Raw genomic sequence first — 23233 nt, 5'->3', positions numbered from 1 at the left:
TGGAAATTCTTCACCTCCATGTTGTCCACTCAGTACTGAAATGCACTAAGTACTTTTGCTACCAATACCAGGATCTCTGATATTCACTTTTTGAATAATGGTTTTGCTACTGTCACATGAAGATGGGCTGTAGTTCTGGTGGGTTTTGGTGCCACCTTTACCTGACAGCCTTTCTGGAAGACGTCTGGTGTAATCCAGTCTCGAATCATTCTGAGGATCGATGCACCCTGAGGACAAAGGGAAAGGGGAGAAGGTCAACCTACACTGCTCTAACACTTATTTCTGTTCATCTAAAAAGCAACATGTGAATAATATTTTGTAAGGCAAAAATTGATACCATTCATCAGACTAAGGAAGTGTTTCTTCTAATTCCTTTGTGGGATGGCATGCCTATCTGGTGGAGCTTAAATCTGGGTGTGAGAATCAGTCTTTAGTTGTGATCAGACACTTGTTTCTGTGTTCAGCTCCTGAGCCCTGCTGCTGCAGGTTACTATCCTGCCACTCTACCAGTTTGTGTGAGCAGGGCTCCCTGTTTCATGTTGAACAGGACAGGGGTGAAGGCAGCTGAGGACTACTCCTGTTAGGGGAACAGCCTGAGAGAGGCAGTGACTTCAGCTGACCACACAACAGGAAAGGAACTCTAAAATTGTACAAGTCTGGGGCTTTACAATGCCATCTCAAGGAATGAGATTTGCTGAGCACTGGTGTAAGAGCTCTGGCCTCTGAAGCAGGGTAGAACTGGGATCAGAGAAGTTACTCGGCTGTCACAGAAAAAAACCAAACAATTAGGACTTCAAAAGAAGAAAGAAAGAAAAGAAAGATGGGAGAGAGAAGTAGAAGAGCCATGTGCAACAAAGAACAGAGTGTGCACAAAATGATGAAGAAAAAAAAAGAAGCAGTGCAAACTCAATCTAAGATTCAAAATATGATTTTAGGATTAGCATGTTTTCATTTTCTGAACTAAATCAAGAGGCAGTTGAGAGCCTAATGCTATGAAGGTTTAAAAATCCAGTTGTCCCATGAAAACAAGAATGTTATCTGAATTCTCAGTAAATCCTGTTTCCTCTATTTATGTGTCTGAGAATAATGACTGGATGAGTCATGGCAGAGGGACTGTTTGAACAGATATGCCTCAAACTGCTTTCCAGGCTATTGTTGGAGAGTCAAGGTGGTCAGCAGATGACTGTTTTCTGATACAGAAATCTGATATATTTGCCATGGAATATGTTCAAATACAATTCAGTAATATTTAGAACAGATACCCATTAGTGGTAGTCATAAGGCTGCTTATGTTCAGTGGTGATCATGCAGCCACAGGTATGCACGAGGGAACCTCAGTTCCTCAGCTTTGTCTATCAGCCATTTCTTATCTGGTATCACTTCACATAAACCATCCCCTCCCATTTATATTAAAAGCCAAAGTAGAAATACACACTTATACATGCATTTGGTGACAGTGGAGAATTCTCTTGCTTTAAATTGTAATGTATAGTTAGTCACTTGCACCTTCTACTATTGTTTTTCAGTCTCTCCCCCTACTCTTGTCATTCCTCTGTAGTCCGTGATGGACTTTGTTTGAGAAAAACTCATCCTAACAAAAATCACTGATTATAGGAATGCCAGTATTTTAATAACTTTCTTTTCTTACAGCTACTTGGGGAGGCTCAGGAAAGTGACCTTAATTTGAATAGCTGACGTTCTCTGAGACGGGTATAGGGGGGAGTCTTTTATCAACACCCACATAATTTCATAGCAATTGCCAAGTATATGATGAGATTTGTTTGTGGCAGAAATGTGGAACATGAATCCTAAACTTCTGTAGCTGGGAAGTTCAAAAAATGTGGGGGTCCAAGAGAAAATTTCTAACAGAACTTATTTAAGACAAAAAGTATCACTGCTACTTTAATAAAACCTTTCAAATTAAGACAGAGGATTAAAGAGAAAGAGATGAAATGCAAATACTTTTTAAAAGCAGATTAAAACAATTATATACATTAATTGTTTACTCACCAGCTCTGCTCTAGTAGAGCTTTCCTAGGCATGTAATGCCCTACCAATCACACAGCAGTTACAGGATCTCTTACAAAATATGCTGCAATGACTCCATAGACCCTTAGGCAATTCATTAGAGTTTTAGGATTGTATAAGCCCTCTGGTTGTTCTGGTAAGACTAACAGAGAGCATTCCAAATTATGCTTTATTTGTTTAGTGATGAATATTATCATGAGAAGATTGTTTTTATAAGAAAAATGCAAAAGAGAAGCCAAAATAAAGCCAAAAAGAAACAAGTTAATTTTGTCACGCACTTATATATAAATACCAACAGTAATTTGAGCTAAATCTACGCAAAGACTTTCTCTTTCAAGCCAAATTATAACCCAAGCCAAATTATATCCCAAGCAAACTGTTCCCAAACAATGCACAAGTCCTCAAGTGTTTTCCCTTAAAAAAATGAGTTCATGTAGCAATTATCTGGGCACAAAGAGATGAGTAAAAGCTAGGATTTTTTTTTCTCCATTGTTTTTCAGACCCTGCAAAAGTATGTCTCTCGCTTAGCTCACCACTAAAATACATTTTGATCCAGAGTACTTGATTTAGCTCTGTATATTTCATGACTTTTGTTAGTTTGATTTAAAAACAGTGTTACACAATGCAGGTTTTTACATGGTTTATGATTTGACTGTGAGGCATTTATGATGCAATAAATACTGCTCGTATTGTTGGATAGAGGATTTAACAATTGAAAACAGAAAACTGATGGAAATGGATGGATAAAGTCTAGCTAATAAAAGTAGTATCTACGGTTACAGACTGTAGCACAGGTAAAGCTAAACTCAATGCAATGTATACTTTATGTTTAGCTGATAATGGGAGCTTGGAGGGAAAGCAACAAGCTGTATTTAATAATGGTGGATTTTGTGTGTTCAGTGGAAGTGTGTTATGGCATCATAGAGGGAATACTGACAGTGTCATACAAAAAGCTGCCAATAAAAATATTGTGTATAAGGTTCAGAAGCAGCATCGGAGATGGCTGTTTGAGGAGAAGAGTGAACAAAGGCCCAGCTCCTTCCTTGCCTTGGTGTGGTGGTGAGAGGGAAGAGGGACAGGGCTCCTCCTGTGCTCCTTTGGACTTGTCTCTTGATGTACTGCAGAAAATAACTGGAAGGGAACAGTGCTGCTGGGGCCCTTGAGTCAAGAGACTCCCTGGTTAGATACAGGGGGACACCTGCTTTGTTCCATGTCTAAGGCTTTTCTAAGGACAAAGTGGCTTTGGCTACATCTGATATGGAGGGAGACCATAGGCTGGGTCTTCAAAGTGGTGATCCTCAGCATAGCTGCTGGTGTCCCTCACGCTCTGGACCTCACAGCACTTTCACAAGCGCTGAGCTCTGGGCTGCCACCCCACACAGCAAGTACTGCCAGACGCCATGGGCTCCAGAAGGCCTCTGTGTGCCCTGACAACAGCTGGGAATGTCCTAGAACAAAGATCTGCACAGACACAGCTCAAGTGAATTAGGAGTCCTAATTATGAGCACCCCTGACTTTTATCTCCTCTCCAAAGTCGCCACTTCCTTTGCATGCAAAGTCACAACGGAAGGATATCGTACCTTACTGTAGGATATCCCATCAAACACAGAGGTAATTTCAGCTGGAGATGACACCTCGACTACAACTGGGTGGGAAGACAGCAAAGAGTCATCCTTCAGTACAGGAAGCACATCATCAATTAAAACCTGGTCAAGCTGAGAAAGAGAAGACATTAGAATAGAAACAAAGGCAGGAGTATATGTCTATTTCTCAAATAAGTAGCTTGAACTGTAAGTCTCTAGGCAATTTGAAATGGAATGATTTGCATGCCCTTTAGAGAAGGACTTGCAAACTCTTTACATCTAAGAGGAGAAGGATACAATTTTTCCTTAACTAAGATAAATTGCCTTCTGCAGATCCTGTTTTCCTGTGTATCATAACACAGACACATCCATCCCACCCTCCCTCGCCCCCAGTAGGCAAAAAGAGTAGCCTGTGTTACCAATTTCAGAAGTGTGACAATATTCACAAAGCATTATGATCTCCTCTTGCAAAAATGGAGCTGGGTAGGAAGGGAGGGAGGGAAGAAGGAGGCAGCATTCCCCATCCCAAGGCTTATAATGTTTTTTTAAAGCGATTTAAATTTTTAAAAAAAGATTAAGTAGCCAGCAGTCAAAATCCCCTTACTTCCTAATCAATATTGACCAAAAAAGACTAAAATTCAATTTAGCTTTCCTCTTCTAATACTCACTAGGATAACATTGAAATGTCTTAGATCTTAGATGAACATGGTATCTAGATACAAAAACGTCTTTTAAATTTTAAACTCAGTAATTAGAATTTTTCTTACATAGTTAGGACCACAGATCTTCTACTTTAAAGTGTAAAAGTGACCCAGGAATGATTCTGTTCTCAGCCTGTCTGCAGGGAGAGAGGCAGGGAAAGCAGCAAGTAGGCACTGCCTGCTTCTGAAGTCACCAGGCTCAGGGGATAGCAGATTTCAACAGGCTCAACCTATGCAAAACCCACTCTGCTCCCTTCCACTGGCATATGGTGTATATCTCCCAGTACCCAGAACCTCACGGCACCTGGACAGCTGGGGGAAAATAAGCATGCTACGTGCCATCACATCTGTTTGGGAGGGGAGGAAGGAAGGAGCAAGAAAACTGCCTTTATTCACAGAGTATAATGCAAATTAAAGGCTTACTTCTTTGTAACACCCTTAAAGCCTCTGGAGTTGGCACAGTTAGCACTTCGGCCATCCACTGTCACTACCTGAGATTGTCTGAGTTGGAGCATTTGAAATGACACAATGCTGGCAGAAGCTGAATGGAAGTCCAGTATTTTCCTTGATAATAGCTCAAGATGTGCAGAGAGGCCCAGGTTCCCAACCCTTACCAGAGCAGATAATGATCCTAAGTCCCATGAAGAAAGTACAGCCCAACTAAATAAATACAGGATAATCTCCATCTTTCAGAGTTAGACCTTTCAGCAACTCTGCAAAATTGTTAAGGTTCGGTCCAGAACCCACCTAGGTGTTATTTTGCCATAATAACCAAACACTTGATTCACTTGTTAAAAAATAATAACTCTTCCCTGTAGACTAAAACTTCATAAAGTTTACTTTGACTAGTTCCAGACCATAATATAGGTAGGAGAAAAACTTAAACCAACTTTTTCTTTATGTTGCACCACACTATGTTAGTTTTCTATAAATATACTTTAAGTCTTCATCATCCTTGTCTAAATTTTACTCCCTTCCAAAATGTTCCTCCCAGCCCCGCCAACCCTCCACAAGGCAGAAATAATTACCATTTGCCACTCTGGTTCTGATACATTCGTTCCCAGGAACTCAAAATAACTGGCAAATCCTTCATTTAACCACAAGTCATCCCACCAGTCCATGGTTACAATATTTCCAAACCACTACAATTATAAACATAAAGATGTAAATTTAGATAAATAGTACATGTACATTTCAGTATCTCACATCTCCATATAGAACATTCATTTGCTTACTTTTTTCCTGCTGCCAGATGAAAATTATCATAATTCTGGGGTTTGAATAGGAATTAAGGCCTTGCCTTGTGTTAACACATCACTTTTATTATAAAATTACATATTACCAGGGAGATTGTTAATGATTCATGTGCCACTGAAAATATTTTTAGCTTCTTCCCCTTGATTTGATGATTTGTGTTTTTAAGGATATGTTTTCAGACAGCCTCCACAGTGTATAGCTGTCCCTGTTTGCCTGCCCAAAAGAGACATCTGCATACGTAAATTAGTTTCTCTAAGACATTTTAGACAGATTTTCATAAGCTGGCTGACAGTCCGGGCCCAAGCATCTAGCTTCTTGAGAAAAATTCCAATGCAGTAGTAATGGTATTTTAAAGTTCTGATGGGGATCAGTTTTAACATGGTATTTTGCAATCAGATTTTGAGCACATGTAGGAGATCCTGAGACAAAGTTAATGACAGTATTTTCAAGATTAAACTGTGGTGACTATATATTTGAAACACTATAAAAGTGACTCATGTCCTGAAATATACCTGATGAACGAGCTCATGGGCTATCACAGCAGCTACTCTCTGCTTGTTGGATGTGGCTGACTCCTCGGGATCATACAGCAGGTTTGTTTCTCGGTATGTGATCAGCCCCCAGTTCTCCATAGCACCTGTCCCGAAATCTGGAATAGCTATTTTATCTGCATTGAAAAAAAGAGACAATGATTACTACTGTATCCTTTAAATCAATTAGCTTGTCCTCTCTCTGTGTATTTACAGCCTGTTTTGCTTACCATTTGTGATTTGGGCTTACTTCTGTGGACTGCAGGCTATGATCTGTGTTTAAGAAGAGAACTGGCCTACAGCAGCTGATAGCAAGTGCCCTGGCTCTGCTCAGATTAACAGAGGTAGGATCAGTTGCACTAGATGAGGATCTGTCCTGGGAGGTGATGCTGTGCCATCTCCTGGGAACGTATGTATCATTACTTAATTTTGGCCCCAGAAATTAATACTGTTGTCTGGTGATGTGCTGTAGGCAGTAAACCTCCTGAAACTATTTGTAGCATAATGAGGCATGACATTGTTTGTCACACTGTCATATTAAAAATATTTATTGACATGTTAACTGAAGTAAATCCCCCATGCAGTGAACAACATCTGCTTCTACGCCTGGCAATTTGTGGGGGTCACTCATTTATGGTCAGTAATCAATACAGGTTTAAATGAGAATTGCAAACTCAATTGAACTGGCATTTTCTTCTGCAAATAATGGCCACAGGCTTTCTATGTGGGTTAGTGAAAAAGTACAGATGGATTTAAAACTGAATAGAATGAAAAACCCCTGTCCCACACCAACAGAAGATAGGAATTACTTATTTTAAATTAAACAACTTAATTACAGAATCAAAGCTGATAGTTTTGCAAGGGCTTCACTGACAGTCAAAATGAGGATGCAAGGAGAAAGATAATGCCAGAACCCATAAATCAGTGTGAAATACAATATTTAAATAAACCATTATGCAGAAACATATTTGATTCATCAGGTTTGACCTGGATAATTTTAATAATGAGGGAACAACATGGTAAGTCAAGATTAGTGATCCAACAAACAGACATTCTGGGAAAAACAGTATAGAATCTACAAAAGCATCTATCCTCTGATACTGCTGACCTGAAGATACTAGTCCACCCTGTCACACAGACAAGCCTTTATCCAGATGCTGCCATGGCAAAGTCATCAGGCTTTCATGACAATAAAAGTTTGAATATAAAGCACAGGTGAGTACCTATTATTACTGGGGACCAGTGTGTGAAAGAAAAACATACTGTACTGGTTTCCCTAATTCAGTTGTCATTGAAATGTAATCAGATATTTACAGTAAACTCAGGTGCTGTTTAGAAAGGAGGAGGTAAAAATCTTTCGTTAAAGTAATATAAGTTAGCCTGATAGGTACAGGTATAAATAGCCAACAAAAGGTTTGCACAGCATTATTATCTTCAAAGATTTGGGGATTTTTTTCCCCCATTATATTGTTTCGACTTGTTTGCAGCTAGTATTTACCATCTTTTTAGGTTCAGGAACCTAACTGAATTACCTCTCTGAACATCTTAGAGGCGAGAATTTCCAAAACTCTGATTGCATTCCCAGCTTGATTATTGTGCATTTTAAACTGCGTGAATCAGATCCAGAGTCCAGATATTCCAAGCTAAAGGATGCCCAAATGCACTACTTTCTCTTTGCTTGTTTTGTAACAAAGTGGGCAAATTTTGTGGGCAAAATCTGAGAGTGTGCCTGCTCTTATTTAGTCCCAGATCTTTATTTAGCCCAGCAGTAGAAACTACAAATTATATGCTGGACCACATTCATCTTTCTAGGAAGTGGATGCACACCCACTTTGAGCTAAGGTTAATAAATAATATGACATACTCTCTGGCAGTTTACATCTTCACTTATCTCACTGCTGACTTTTTGTCCAGAAGTTCACATGGAAGTGGTACATATTTTTCTGAAACTTCTGGCTCTGTTTCAAATCATGATGGTTCTTTGCTGATGACACAAATGCTTCCTTTGATTTTCCACAAGACACTTTAAAATAAACATGCCAGGACCAATTCTTCAGTTCAGCAAACTGAACTGTGAGAACTGGTAACTAAACAGTAACTGAGACCAACTCATCCATCATGACATTTGGAAACATCTTGAACTACATTGGTACAGTTTTAAAACATCCTGACATAGTATCAGCAGTTAGCAACCAAATGCTTCCATGCTGTTTTCCACCAAAGGACAGAGATCTGTAGGAGCAACATAACCATGACACTGAATTAACAAAATGAAAAATATAAACGTTGATAATCACCTAGTTTTGGAAGAGAATAGTTCAAATCAAAGTACCATTCAAAGAAGTCGAATATAATTTTTGTTACATTTGCTGCATATTGTGCCGTGTGTATTTGCTGTGGCTGGGCGTAAACTCTTAGCTGTAAAATACAGAGAGACAACTGTCAAACATTGAAAAGGCATTTAGCATGCATATCTATAACACTGCAGGTTTTCTCTGAGACTGGTCTGAACACTGAATTCTGTTCCCTATCACATTTATTCAACAAAGTTTTTCAAATGTTGTACGTAAGAGAAACCAAGTCAACATAATCTGTGCCCACTTTCCACTGTTTGTCTGAAGTGTAAAACTGGCAAGACCCATGTCCAGAAGCTCAAGGTGGCCAAGCCTGGAGCAGGACTGGAATGCAGGCCAGCCCCTACTTCCCCACTGCCTGGTTTTCTCCAGAAGGAGACCTGAGCAAGCACAGTCAAAGGGGATCCACTTGTTCTGAGCAGTTCAATGATCTTGACTGATCCAATCAGATCAATCTTTAGGAGCACATCTGTATTGAAATGTGTCAGAAGTCCATAGCACCTTATTTTATTCAACTTCTTCCTACCTTTCCTACGTATTATCATCATAGTTTCCTCTTGTCCTTGTATGTTTGAAGATCTCAAACCCATTGAAGACAGCGCATTTACCAGATCTGTGGCTCTTCCCAGACATGCTGGCCCATGCAGGTGAGTGGCTGTTTGACCAGGACCTTGGGCCACACAGCCACCCAGTCACTGCTCTGCTGCTTTCTGGGTTGCTGTGCCCCAGGAAATCATAGGCAAAAATCAGCTCTCTCTTTTATAGCCAAGCATGTCCAGGAAAAATGGCACATTTGGTAGCCCTGTGTGTGATGAGTGACCATTTCTGTGCTCCTCTTCATATCTGAATGTAAAAAAATGATGTGTTGAATGCTGACCTTTCTATCCCTGAAGCTTGGTGTCTGGGACCAATTTGGCTATTGGTGTCAACAGTAGGAAACAAGCTCTAGAGGACTAGAGTCTTTATGGCACCCATGCCCACAATGAGGAGGCCTGCAGTTTGACAAAACCTTTTGAGAAGTTATCTTCACATTGTGAAGACAAAGTTTGAGTTCAGAATTCATGGAGTCTTTTGGGGATCTTTCCCTCAATCTCTTTGTCCCAAAGCCTGCTGGAGCTGTATGTAACCTGTTCTCTTCCCTATCCCCAAAAATCTCCAGTGTGGATGAGATTTCTATATGGTGTGAAGTTCCTGGTTTTAGGAAAACCAATCCGTCTTGTTTTGCCAGCTCCATGATTCTTATGAATGGGCCACATTCATCTGGCTATGCTGGTGTGGCTTGTTTACTCCTTCAGTGCTGTCTTACAGTTTAGGGCCCAAGCTGAGCAAAGGAGCTGGTCTATTCCAAGAACTCTTCTGGAGTCTGACAACACATTAATTTCAATACCATGAAATTACACTTCCTCCAGTGAGAGGGGAGGATGGGAAAGTGGTCAGAAATAAAGCTGGAACAAAAAAAAACTAAACCCAAAAAAGCTTATGAAATTCAATTGGGAATCCATTCCAGCCAGGGGATTTTCCCCCAGGGTCAGTTTGCAATTACAGTCTGCAATTTCCACTTCTGTAAGCTCTTTACCCAATTTAGCAGTTTTCAGTCCCCTAGCTGATCCATGTTAATGGTTTCCAAAACCTTCAGCCTGCACTAGAACTGACTTTGGTTTTCATTTGTATAATCTCCTCTGTGATTTTCCAAACCAGACATGCGGTACCTGACAGGTAATCAGCTCAGGAGCATTGTTTCCAGCTGTAGGCACATTTCCCACCATTGATTCCATGAATGTCTTCATTAGGGCTTTCAGAGTGAATGGCAGAGTTTTCAAGTAATTTAATATGTCATGTGAACCGTATGCTCTTGCTGTTGTTTATGAAAGTAATTTATGGATCATGTGGATACTTTCTGTCAGATGAGGGATTTATTGTTAGAAATTTACACAGCAAACTATGCAATGTTCTTTTCAGTACCTGGTTGAATCTAAATACCTCATTGTTCAGCTGGTCTTCCAAGTTCTCGGACAGCAAGCCTTGGAAAGGTTAGAAGAAAAACTTTCTATATATGTGATTAAAAACCCTAAAGATAGTCTAGTTTTCCTGGGGAAAAGATCATTTTTAATGATGGATCTTACACATGTATTTTATATTGGTACAGCTATGTTCATGTTAGAAGAAAGGAAACAGTTATGATTTTAACCTCACTTAAACCCCAAGTTTTCTAGTGCAGGCAAGTTCTCAGACATTGTTTAGTGAACAGCATTAATAAAATATGTAGTAACCAATGCCTGAATTAGAAGATGTTTCTTCAGGCAACCTCTGTACTGACACGAATACCCCTGCTTCCACACACACACACTTTAATTACCATGTTTCAGTGAACACTCCCTTCTATTTAGAAAAGCTACAACCAGTCAGGAGCATTGTGGGCTGTACTGCTTTGCTTGGGGAAAAAAAACAAATAGTGACCTCGGGGCCATATTCTGGAGCGTGGCATGGATAAGTAGTGAATGTTTAACTTCTGCATGTAGAAAAAAGTGTTACACACTTCTTCAGTACACTTTTTTCCCTACCACACTATGTTCTGCACAAAAATCTAGACAAAATCTGATTTTTAAAGAAACTAAACTCTAGAGAATATCTATTGAGACCAAATAGTCAAAGTCCTGTCCCTGATAATGAGTGGATCAGCTATGCTGAAGAGCAATTGGTTAACAAAATCGTGTGACTGGGTGGCCTAAAAATGTACTCCTGTGAATTACTGAGCCAAACAGCAGGGAACTAAGAATATTACATCTCTATCTCAAACCAGGCTCCATTTGCTTGTCCAAGTGTAATTTAGCTTTAGTTATTTGTCAAGTAATATAAGCATACAGCATGACACTAGCGAGGGCACAGAGGGAGGCCTCAGCACAGTGCTTTGACAGGAAGTCTTTGCTAAGAGCTGAATCAGAACTTTGGAGATTTCTACAAGACAGATTTTAACATCAGTGAACAGCCTTAAGTAGGGAAGGATTTGATGAGCTTTTTCAGTTAAAGAAACTAAGGAACAGCTAACTTGCTAAGGGAACAGTGGCCTGGCTGGGGTTTTATTCTAGGTTCCCTGTCCATTTGTGACACTGTCTCCAGAAAATGAGGAAAGCACTGCCAGCTCACATGAACAAGACGACTATGTGTTACATAAGGGGAAAGGAAGAGGAAGAAGCAAGGGCATACAGCCCTAGGGACCACTGTCTTTATCAGATGAGAAAAAGATCTAAACCAATAAATAATTAACAGCAGGTTGAGTATCCCAAATTAGGTTTAGGCTAAATGAGGAGTTTCTGCTGAGGGGCAAGTTGTGGTTTGGATTTCAGTTTGTGATTCAATATAATGTCTTGTGATCTCTTTACTCTACACCTTCAGGAGATTTGAATCTAAGCAAGAAATGGATTGGCCTGCCCACTGCATCTAAGTGAAGGAGCTATTTTAATTTAATAGATTCAGATTCCAACCTATTCTCTTCTTTAGGACATCTACCAAATATCCATCTGTTTAGGCAGACACTATCACTTCTATACTTATTTCTACAGAACTTACACTGGGCAGTTGCCTGTTGCCACTGTTGTAAAATAAAGCAAGCCAGTACATAATGGCACACAGCACTGCAGTCCTATGTCTCAACGGCTGTAATAACACCAAGTGCTTAGATTCACACTTTTTAACCCACAGAAAACTATAAAGTATTTGTATTCATGGCCTGTGACTCTCCTGTACCCACTAACTTGTACATTCCTTCAGTCACTGGGCTTCGAGTCAGGGATCAGTTTGGAGAAAGAGTGCTCCTTCCTCACCTGTGTGCTCATGTGAGAGGTACTGACTGGGATCTCAGAAAGATGGGAGACAGGGAAGGACTGCAAAACACTGTATGTAGTCAAGGTCAGAGGGACCACTGTGAACACCTAATCTGATAAAACAGGCTGCATAAAATAAGCTATAGGAGAAGAAGAAAAAATATGTCCCTGTTTGTATAAAAGGAGATTAAAAAAAAAAAGCAAATCAAGGCACATGTGTTATCTGAACCATGTTCAGGCTCCAGAAGGACTTACAGGTTTTCCACTAGCGGATATTCTCTCTACCCAGTCAAACTGGTGCACCGCAAAGCATACCAAGTAAGTGCTCATGGGGACTGACTTCTCAAAAGTTGTTCGATTCCAGCCATCACCAAGCCGCACAGTTTTCTGTGGAAATACAGAAGTAATCAAACTGATTTTTGCAAACTGAAAATTGCAAACACACACATAAAAGTACAACATTTTTATGAAGGCTGCAACTGCATAGGAAAAACAAATCACCTCTCCAGGTCTGCGTCTTCTGGCATTTCATTACTGAAGGCATGAGAACAGACAAGATAGTTTTCTTCTGCAATACATAAAATGGTACTTTGCTTTTTTGGCACTTAACAGGTTTACCTTGTTCTAATTTCATCAGGGATTTGAAATCATTCACATGAACAGGAATTTTGCCAACAGGAATTTTCTGGTGTATGCTGTGTTTTGTTCTTGCAATAGTAGCATAAAATAACATTACTTTGGACAGAGCAGAGAAGAGACTGAATTCTCTCCTCTCTTAAATACATGCATCACGTATTTAAGTCATGAAGCAGGGATGCTACCTGGGATAAAGACCAGTCTAATGAATCTATCCTGAACTCATTCAAATACAAATGAGCACTGCTAACTGGTAGATTGCTTAAATGTAGATAAAATTTAGTGCTGATCATAGTTTTTATTTTGCAAATCAATTAAGAAACATTCCTGATTTTCCCAGATGGTTTTCTCTCTAAGTTTGCTGACAACACTAAATAGGAAGGGGCAGACACTGACCTCTTCTTTCCCATGACCAGTGACAGGACTCAAGGAAATGGCATGAAGTTGAGTCAGGGGAAGTTTAGGTATGATTTTAGGAAAAGGGTTTTCACCCAGAGGGTGAAAACTGGAACGCGTTCCCCAGGGAAGTGGTCACAACACCAAGCCTGACAGAGTTCCAGAAGCATCTGGACAATGCTCTCAGGCACAGGGTGTGATTCTTGGGGTATCCTGTGCAAGGCCAGGAGTTGGTCTTAATGATATTGATAGGTCCCTTACAACTCAGCTTATTCTATTATTCTCTTCTAAATATATATTTCTTCTATTCCTTTTCTGCTACAGTCTGATATTTTTTGTGCTTCTGACTGGATGACTAACTTAAATAGAACAAAAGCCAAAATCACATAAAAGACATTAGCCTTCTAGAGATACAGGGGTTCTATGAGGCTTGTTTGTTATAAACACAATAAAGCACAGACAGTTAATGTTACAAGTAGTATGATTCCATGAGCAAACAAACCTTTTCACAGATATATTCATAACCCCTTTTCACAAAGGTATTCACAATCTAATTTTCCATTATTTTACCCATTTTGACTCTATTTTGATACCTTTTGTTATTTCAACAAAGTCAGGACTTGAGTGGAAAAAAACCTGAAAAAACTCAACTCCAGTGAAAAATGCAAATGAAATGTACAAGATTCTGATTTTGCTGATCTTATTTTGCCATGTTGATTATAAAGCTCCACACCACCCAAACTACTGCAGGACATATAACATACAATGTGTCTTGCTTTTAGAAACTGTTACATTTCCATCTGTGGAAAAAGATTTTTCCCAAAGTTCTTTCACTATTAAGAACAGAGCTACTGACCTTGACCAGATAAAAAAGTGCCTTGCTATAATCCCTTAGTCAAACCTCAATATGAATTCAGCATAATCTACATTTTCTTATCTGTACTTGCTTTTTAGCAAATCAATTAAGAAGCAGTAGTTAGCCCTTTGCAAGCTTATTATTGGAGGTCCATACTAGAGGCAAGGTCCCCATGTCAAGGTGTAAAGTAAACCTCAAAACACAATAAATCTTGATAACATACAGTGTTATCCCCTTACTTCCTTGTTTGTACCCTCACTTATCTGAGGTCTGTGAGGAAAGGTACAGCACTCTCCTTTCATGTGTTGTTCATCAAAGTGCCTGGTGCTCTTCCAGGTATCATAGAAACATTTTTAATAACAGTGGGTCAGAGCTTTAAATGTGCAAAGGGTATGGATGCATCTGTATCAGCTTGGTAATAGATATCTCAGCTGCATTGCTAGGAGAATAAGTTTGGGGGACTCTAAACAGTACACAGTAAACACTCTAAACAGTACACACTTTGTTTTCTGGGTGGGGGAGTGATTGGAAAAATGAAAATGCCAGCAGCCTGGAGGCTGGAAGTTCTTTTTTCTTTGTTGTAAACTTGGCACTTTACTTCCCACTTCAGAACTTATTAGTAGAAATTATACAATAGACTACACATTCAGTTGAACTAATCAGTAGAAACTCTCTCATCTGAAAGCCATTCCGTCTTCTTCCAGAAGGTCTAGAGGTAGATAATTGATGCCATTGAATTTCACACAGACTTGGAATTTGACACACTAGGTCTAGAAATGGATTATTTAGGAAATTATAGACATGGTGGAATGACAAATGTCCACACCCATGAGCTGACAGATGGGGTTTCAGATCCTCTATTATTAAAAATCATAATCCTAGTCTTTCTGGCTAGCAGGATTCTTTGCCATTAAATTGTGATCAGTAGATCCTCATTTTGGACCAGTATGCAGTTTTAATGATTATTTTAGACTTTCCATCTGGGAAACAGCTGTCTTTCAGAGTACCCATTCTCCAAGCCTACCCAATTTGACTGAAAAACCTGCCAATATCTATTTATAGTTAGCAGGGGCTACTCACCCAGAATATCTGAACAGAGGGTCAGCTGGCTAATGATAGAGGAGATGTTTCATTTTTGCTTTGGATTTGACTGTGTGCTGCCATATTGTGTGTTGGTGGAGCACTTCAAGTCCTAACCAGCAAAGCAGTTCTGTTCATGGAATATTTATTAACCATGAGTTTTACAGTGCCTGAGTGGTAGAGTCTGTGAATGTGCAAGAACATGGTGACCCACACTACTTTTCAGTGGCTCTACAGAACCATTCCACTTAGGCAGCAGTTGGGAAAGACATACCTGTACCGGCATGTTTGAAAGCGCATGGTACACATCTTGATGGATGATGGATATGTTGTAAGTTGCCTTTTTGTTTGGCTCGTCAAAGCAGGGAAATGATTTCCGTGCATCTGTTGGCTCATGATCAGTAGCTGCAATGCTCCTGAAACAAACGACACATTGGCAATACTTCATTACATAGCTTTGAAATCTTGTCTATAATTTCTAAGCATATTTTGTTAATGATTTCACAAACTAAATTCAACTACAAATATTTGTGCGTATTTTTCCATTCATAAGAGCAGGTGACATCAGAAATGCATGAGCTGACATCACATAGTCAGTCTGTCATCAACATCCTCTATGTTTCAGAGCAAAAGCTAATGCAAATTGCTTATCATCAAATATTTTTAGAAGCCAGGCAATAAGATAGGCATGACCCCTCATGGACAGTGAAAATTCTGCTCATCCTCCTGCTGAGCCTTCCCATTGATTTATGCCCCTAAAATAAAGAACTGATGATATCACCTGAAAGGAACAAGTCACTCCAAGAGTTGTTTACCCACTACAGCATATATTGGGATTAGGGTCTTGAACATCTCCTGAAGCAACACCTTGAAATTGTGTAAATGCCAATAAATCTCATCCTGCTTGTGTGTTTCTTTTTCTGCATTTACCACATACAGTTTTCTCCTGGTGCTGTTATGCTCCCCTGATTCCATTAGTGAAACTGCTGGAGAAAGCATGAAAAGTTCAGGTGAACACCCCAGTACATAACTCATGCTATGCAAGCTGTGTAGAGAGGGCTAGAAAGTTATCTCAGTTATGCAAAACCAACTGGAGGAGCTAGACAATAGGGGTCATGTAAAAACATAAGGTGAAGGTTGTGAGTGTTCATATTGTGCTTGCTTCTCTCAGTGACATCGGGCTCCCCCATTAATGACCCACACAGTGGCAGAGCATATTCTCCAGTGATTGATGGTGAAAGGGATCACAGATGCTCCTTCAATTAATCTGGAATGTTGAGCATTTTCTGACAGCACTTCTACAGCTGCTCCAACTACATTAAGGTAGTTTTTCTTTCCAAAAAGTAATTAAAAGTGTACATCATAAATTACAGATCTGCAGCAATCCTACAAGCTCACTTGACAACCAATTTTTCAATGCTTCTGTTGCCCTTGGCATTTCCCTGTGACGGTTAAATACTAAACTGGTCATTAGGAACTTGCAGCAGCAAGGGTCATTTAGAAGCCTGACAGAGGTAATATGTCTGGGTTCTCTCCATTCATGTGCCTTGGAATAGGAGCTCAAAGGTTCATGGGCAGAAAGCATAATGAACATTCACCTTAACATAATTTTAGACTCAATATTGAGTTTCTTTTGCTGGTGCATTCTTTGCTGTCACTCTCTACTTTTCATAGGATTTGAGAGCTATTTCACAATTGAGTTAACTCCAAGCCTCCAGGGCAATGCTTCACAGCTATTGGTTAAAAACTTGGCTATATATTTTGACACATTTACGTCTTGTTCCTACAGACTGATAACATTGTGATATATCTGTTGATTTATAAAGTGATAATCCATCTATCCTCATATGTTTGTGGAGGCAGACAGACATTAGGAGTGAAAAACCTTAGCACTACCCTTCCTACAGGCTAGATGATGAGAACTCCAGACTATGGCATGCATAGAAGTGGCAGTAGAAACATGAAATGTGGTAATTCACTTTCAAGCTGCATAATGTAGTTTTTAGATAAGATTTTCTTCACTTCTTGGTGGCTTCTCCTCTTGAAGTTGATGTCCAGACCTTTAAATGTGAATTGGAGATGGCAGTTGTAAACATCATAGTAATAAGAAGTGGAGATCTGGCTGAGACTGCATCCAGCTGTTCCCAAAATAAAACAGCGATGTATTTAGAACCATGATGAATTTTCCTTTTTTTTCCCCTCCCCCAAAGTACAAGGCATTAGTGTCAAAGCCTTCCTCCCTGAACTAATTAAAGCATTTTCTCCTAGTCTTTCTTTAAATTCCAATTTGTTGCTTCTTCTGAGAAAAGTTTCTTATTGAGGAAGAAAATCAGGAGTGTTACTTTTGTACACAGAAGAAAATTTTGCCCTACTGTATTCAAGAAAATCCTAAATACATCCCTGTTAGCCATGTCCCAGCCTCTTGTTCTCTTACAGACAACAGAGAGAATTCCTACAAAAGGAAAGCCATACCTTGTCACTAATAGTAGTGCAAAATCCAAGCCAGCTGCAGTGACATGTTTGTATTATTTGTAATATTAAGGAAAAAATACAAGGGGGCTTTAGCACATTCCTTGACAGAAACTAATGACTTGAATAACCCATTACACCAGGCAAGGGCTCTTCTTTTGCTCCTTTCCATAATATCTGAAAACAATACAAGTGTAATGTAGTTATGCTCACTGCATCATGCAAAGTAGGGAAGGACTGTTACTCCTTTTTCATCAATGGGGAAATGAAATGCACAGACAGAGGAATAGTTTTACCAAAGGACTTAAGTGCTTACAGCTAGATCTGGGAACCCACAGGAGCATCTAGGCAGGTCTATGTCTAAAATCTACATTTTCAAAGTTTCTGCTTTCTTGTACCTGCATGTGCACATCAATTTAAATAGTCATGATTCCAAGGTATCTCAAGATCTGCTTCAGGGCATGTCCAAAAGTACCTTTTTCCTCATGGGGGTTGTGTGATCTGTCTGAACAGGATTCCCAAATGAGGCATCCTTCTCCCTAAGCCTCTCAAGGATCCCAGACTTAGAGGCATGTTCAGCTCAGATCTACCTGTTTTCCACGAAGTGTGGTGGAGATTTTAATCTAAGCAACAGCAGAGCCTGGACATATGCCCAGTTTGTAAACAAAAGGCCTTATAGCAATGCTTTGGCAAACCCTTGCCTTCACAGATAAACAGCTAGGGAGCAGCTCACTCCTAGGAGCTGACTCTCCAATGTTATTAAGTCTCTCAAAAGGTCCTGCTGCTTCTAACACTGTACAGAAAGAATAACAGAGTAGGTTAATTACATATTGGACCTCCTTTTCACCTCGTCCCCCTTCTCTTTAACATCCACTATTAATAGACTTGTTTGATCATTGCTATTACCTAGTCTGATTTGTATTTACTTGCAACATCACAAGAACAGAACTATTTGGGTTGAAATTTTCCAAAGGTGGTGTCTACCTCAGACAAAGGCAAAATAAAAATCTAATTCCAGTCAGCATTGTTTTTGAGTAGAAAGCCAGGGGAAAATGCATTTTTAATAAGTAATGAAACCCTTCCCTACTGTCCTTCCTCACCCCATCCTATCCCCTCTCCTCTGCTGTACAGCAGCAACTTGGCTGGCGGTTGCTTTACTTTCAAAGCTGTACTTACCACTATCATGTACACCACCTCAGCCACCCCCACAAACAATCTTCCCAAACTCAATCACATGAAAAATACTTGAGAATTTACCATTCACTCATTCTTACTAAATCCCATCTCAAGCCTAACAAACTCACACCCTCAAGTTCCTTCCTGCATTGAGAGTTTTCAGATTGCTGGCTAGGATCATCCTTGCAATTGTAGCTTCCAGCATCCAATTCAAGAAGTAGGAACAGTCAAAGTGAGCTCACATTTTATGCTTTCTTTAAAGTTCTCCTTTCTTCCTGGCATCACATGCTTGGCCCTTGTCTACCTATACTGTCTGGATTTGAGGGACAGGGTCTCACCTCTCCTGCTCTGCAACTCAGAAGACCTGTGTTCTGGTCCCGCTGTTCTGGTGTTGTGACAGACCTGGGGCTATAAATTTAATATCTAGATATCCTTCACCAATGAAAAGGAAGTAACACACCTCAACTTAGAAGGATGCTGGAGGTTGAACATTAAAACTGCTGTGGAGATGTCAGATGCTCTGAGTATGAAATCAAAGCTGCTCAAAGTGTAAAACCAAAGCACCTTTCAAGTCAGAGCAATGGTGAGGTCATAGATGGAGGAAAACAAGAGGAAAAGAGCTGCCTGGTGTTTGAGCTGTTCCCTGCTGTTCTCCGCAGGAAAAATCAATGCTTGCTTTATCCTCTACCTCTTGGATTTGCTGCTGGTGGTGCCTGTCACTGCTGCTACTCCTGGCATTGCCTGTCAGTGGTTGAATGGAGCTGATGAGACTCTCATTCATGACACCATTGTCCCAGAAGGGCAAAGAAGTGCCATAAAAACGCATCAGTGTTTGTCTCCATGTTCCTGCTACAGGACCTTGTAAAAGTCTAGCCAAGTTTATCTCCCAGCTGTAAAGGCTGGAATGAGTCACTTCAGAAATGTAAATATCAGAAAATGGGTGAGTGTCCTCTTCATACATTAACTGAAAAGAAAAGCCTTTCAGCAGTGGGCAATGGCTTTTTCAAGCTTCCACCTTGAAGTAGTGCAAACCTGGCAAGTGAAATGGGTTAGCTGAATTGGTAGAGACTTTGTAATCATTCAATAACTGTTGCTGTATTAATAAGGAAGAGATGGAGCACAAAAAAAAGTAAAAGATAACCTTAATTGTTTGGACTTTCCTACATGTAATTTAAACCAGCTGCAAGAGAGACAGGGAAGCTCTGGTTTGAATATTCCTCAGGCTTACAACATCAAGGAGGTATGTTATCAGGAAAACTATCAGAAGAACATTTTACACCAAAACTGTTACTTTGGAGATAACATAAGAGAGTGGTGATGGTTGTATGCTATTTATTGTACTATAGAGATAAAAACAGACCTTGATCCTTCCGGCTCTTTGAGGGAGCCATTCAGTTCAAAGGTAAGCTCGTACCAGGAGAGTTTGAAAAGGTTTTCCAGAATAAAAATAATAATAATAACAAACCCCTCATCCCTCCACCCCACATTCACTAGTCAGCAGCCAAAGGGTTTTGAATACAGCATCTTTCTTAGGGGAATAAGAAAACTAAAGAACAGCCCAGACATGTCAGCAAGTTGGTGAGACAAGGCTGAAAAGCTGAAACAGGAATAGAGCAGGCCTCAGGAAGTAAAAATAGAGAAGAAAGTTTAATAAATAAAATGGCTTTACTTGATCGTTCCGTTCTCAGTATAGGTGGTCCTATAAAACCCAACCAGGGAACCATTCAGCCAGCCTTGAAACTTCAGGGTGAGTACATAGGGATCATTTTCATCAGTGACAGGGAGCTCTGCTGCTGCCTTCATCACTATGTATTCTTGTGGCTTGTACTCAAAGCAGTCATTCAGAACAATCTGCTGTCCTGAAGATTTCTGGAGTGTGGGTATTTCTGTAACCTTGGTCTCTCGCAGGTGAAGCCACAGGGAGCTGGTTGGTTTTTCCAAAGCAATAGATATATTGACTGTCCCAGTGTAAGTGTCTTTCTCCATTTCAGGCTTGATTTCCAGATCGTAGTGGATAGGCTTGACATAAGTGGGCAGCCTAAAATCTCTCCAGTCTCCAGTCTCATCATTCTTGGAAGGACAGGGACCCAAATCCACTGGGGGAGGAGGCTGATCTGTTGTTGTCGTCTGATCTTTTGTTGTCGTCTGATCTTTTGTTGTCGCCTGATCTGTTGTTGGTTGCTCTGTTGCCTTTGGAGGTTTAGGTCTGCTCAATCCCACACCAAGCCCCACAGCAAGTCCTACAATGACCACAACTCCACAGATGATAGCCACGTGCTTTGTCTTCATGCAGTACCTCTTGGACTTTTCATCTTCAAAATCCATGCCCTCCATCTCTGCTCCTGGGTCTGTTCTCAGAGCAAAACATTAACCACAAAAAAGGTTATTAGTCACTTCAGCACTTGCATTCAGTAAATTCAGCAGTCTTGGTTTGTATTTTAATTGTGTAGCTATAGCTGTTCTCTGCCTGTCTCCCGCACCTCGCTTTCCACAGGACACTCAATTAATTAAAGACAACATGCATTTGAAGGAAATCTGAATGATCAAAAGAAGTGCAGCTGGGCTGGGAGTCCGAGGGAACTGACACAGAAGAACATTGTTTCTGCCGTGCTCCCCTTATAAGCAGTGCAACCCCACCCCCCAGCCCCTCCTGTTCTGGCCTGAGTTAAATATAAAACAGTGCTATGTTAATCAGCAGTCAGGAGATGATCGGATGCCAAAGCTCTGTCAGCAGCTTTCAGAAGGAGCTTGCAGATAGAGGTGTAACTGCTCCAAACCTTCAACCTTCACCACTACCTCTTCCTTTTTTCCTCTGTTGTGTCTTGTTTAGGTTTTTGAGGTTTGGGTTGGGTTTTTTCCCTTCCTCTTACTAACAAAGACTTCCTTGAACTTCCACCCTATAGTTTGTGAAATGACATCTCAAAACTTGCAAAGATCACATATATCTTTCAGTTGTTTCCTCTCTTTTTCTGGGCTCATTTACCTTTGCCGAGTAACTCAAGGCACTCACAGATGGATGAGTGCACAGTGGAACAATAATTTTTGATCACTGCTTCAAACTTCAAAAGTTGTCTAATTCCTCTCCCCCTCACAGGGCCAGTTTTCCAGGAGATTGACCATAACCATGCATGCAAGCTGGTAGCCTGGGATAGCATTGCTTTGTTGGTCAGCACAATTACAGTGCTGCCTGTGAACCCTTGCTGTGAGGGACACTTCTAAGTATGATTTATGCACTAAAGATCTAATTTAGCATTTATTGCTTGTCATCACAATGTGGCACTTCATTGAAGCAAATTAACTGAATAGAGCCTGATTCTGCTTGAGGGAACTTATTATAAGTAAGGCCTTGCTAAGCCTGCAAGCAAGATGTTGCTAATGCAGTATGAAACTGAGCACAGCAGTAGTCTTGACCTTGTTTGAAACTGGACCAAAGGAAAATAGTGTAGAATAGAAATGTGAGTCCCTGCATCTTTTAACCCTATTTCTCTACTTATGTAGTCCAGCTGAGGAGATTTTTTAATCAGGCTCATCAGTGGGGTTTTATGCCTCCTGATTTAGTTTATTAGGAGACAGATTATTATCACTCTTTACATCAAACCTCCAAAGTTGTTTACACTACAACTCTGACTACTTAGCCATGCCCTTCTTTTCCCTTTCCTTTCCCTTTTTTTCAGATGGATGAAGTTTCACCTGAATGGATTGACACATGCTTCAAGTGAGAAAGTGAGATGCACTAAACTGGGGAATTTCACCCAGTCTGTTTAGAAATGGATCTGTTCATAAGCCACACTTCAAAATACTGTTAGTCACCACAGGGAACTTTAGCTACCCAGTTTGCATCAGCACTCTTCCAGCACACTGCTATTTATATATCATTTTGTTTTAAAGGAAAGGCTTTCCTACAGGAAGAGAGAAATAAAAAGGCTTTTTTTTTTTTTTTTTGCAGATCATCACATTAACTCTTACATATTTTCAAAAGTGAGAAACTGATGCAAAAAAAAAAAAATCAAGCAGAAAGCTAAAAATCTGTTTCACATTATGCCTGTTTTTATTGTTTCCCATTTCTCTGCTGTGATCAAAACTAGATATGACATGGGAAACCAGTGCCCTTTAATGGATTGAGTAAGAATTCAACTTCTAGCAATAGAGCCAGCACCAAAGATCATAGTCTTAACATTTAAAACCATTTCATCTTTTCTTTTGTTCTGATTGGGCAAGACAAAGAAAAAAAGTTACAGTAGACTTAAAAAAAGACATCTTTAGCCGAAACAGGCCCTAAGTGATGAGCTAGTAAATATTGTCTTGATTTCAGATATGGTTTTTACATCAGTCCCATTTTCATTTTC

The 23233-nt window shown here is 40.0% G+C and overlaps 1 protein-coding gene across 2 annotated transcripts in view; it reads right to left on the bottom strand.

Moving 5' to 3' along the window:
- Positions 1–21482, bottom strand: part of ENPEP (glutamyl aminopeptidase) — a 35491-nt gene extending 14009 nt beyond the window's left edge. Inside the window, exons 1-9 of one of the 2 annotated variants that reach the window (XM_017736881.1) lie at positions 21368–21482; positions 20557–21235; positions 15517–15658; positions 12530–12661; positions 8397–8517; positions 6082–6236; positions 5341–5454; positions 3609–3743; positions 162–227 (exon numbers count right to left, since the gene is read on the bottom strand). In XM_017736881.1, coding sequence (XP_017592370.1) covers positions 162–227; positions 3609–3743; positions 5341–5454; positions 6082–6236; positions 8397–8517; positions 12530–12661; positions 15517–15658; positions 20557–21221 — 1530 coding nt within the window. In that variant the 5' untranslated portion in view covers positions 21222–21235; positions 21368–21482. Of the gene's footprint in view, positions 1–161; positions 228–3608; positions 3744–5340; positions 5455–6081; positions 6237–8396; positions 8518–12529; positions 12662–15516; positions 15659–20556 lie in introns of both variants that reach the window. The other variant, XM_017736880.1, reaches the window with a different exon arrangement.
- Positions 21483–23233: the final 1751 nt, after the last annotated feature.

The sequence above is a fragment of the Corvus brachyrhynchos genome, unplaced genomic scaffold, assembly GCF_000691975.1.
Source record: "Corvus brachyrhynchos isolate BGI_N302 unplaced genomic scaffold, ASM69197v1 scaffold175, whole genome shotgun sequence".
Classification (NCBI taxonomy): domain Eukaryota; kingdom Metazoa; phylum Chordata; class Aves; order Passeriformes; family Corvidae; genus Corvus; species Corvus brachyrhynchos.
Note: the sequence above shows the minus strand (reverse complement) of the source record. Positions and strands in the feature narration are given on the sequence as shown.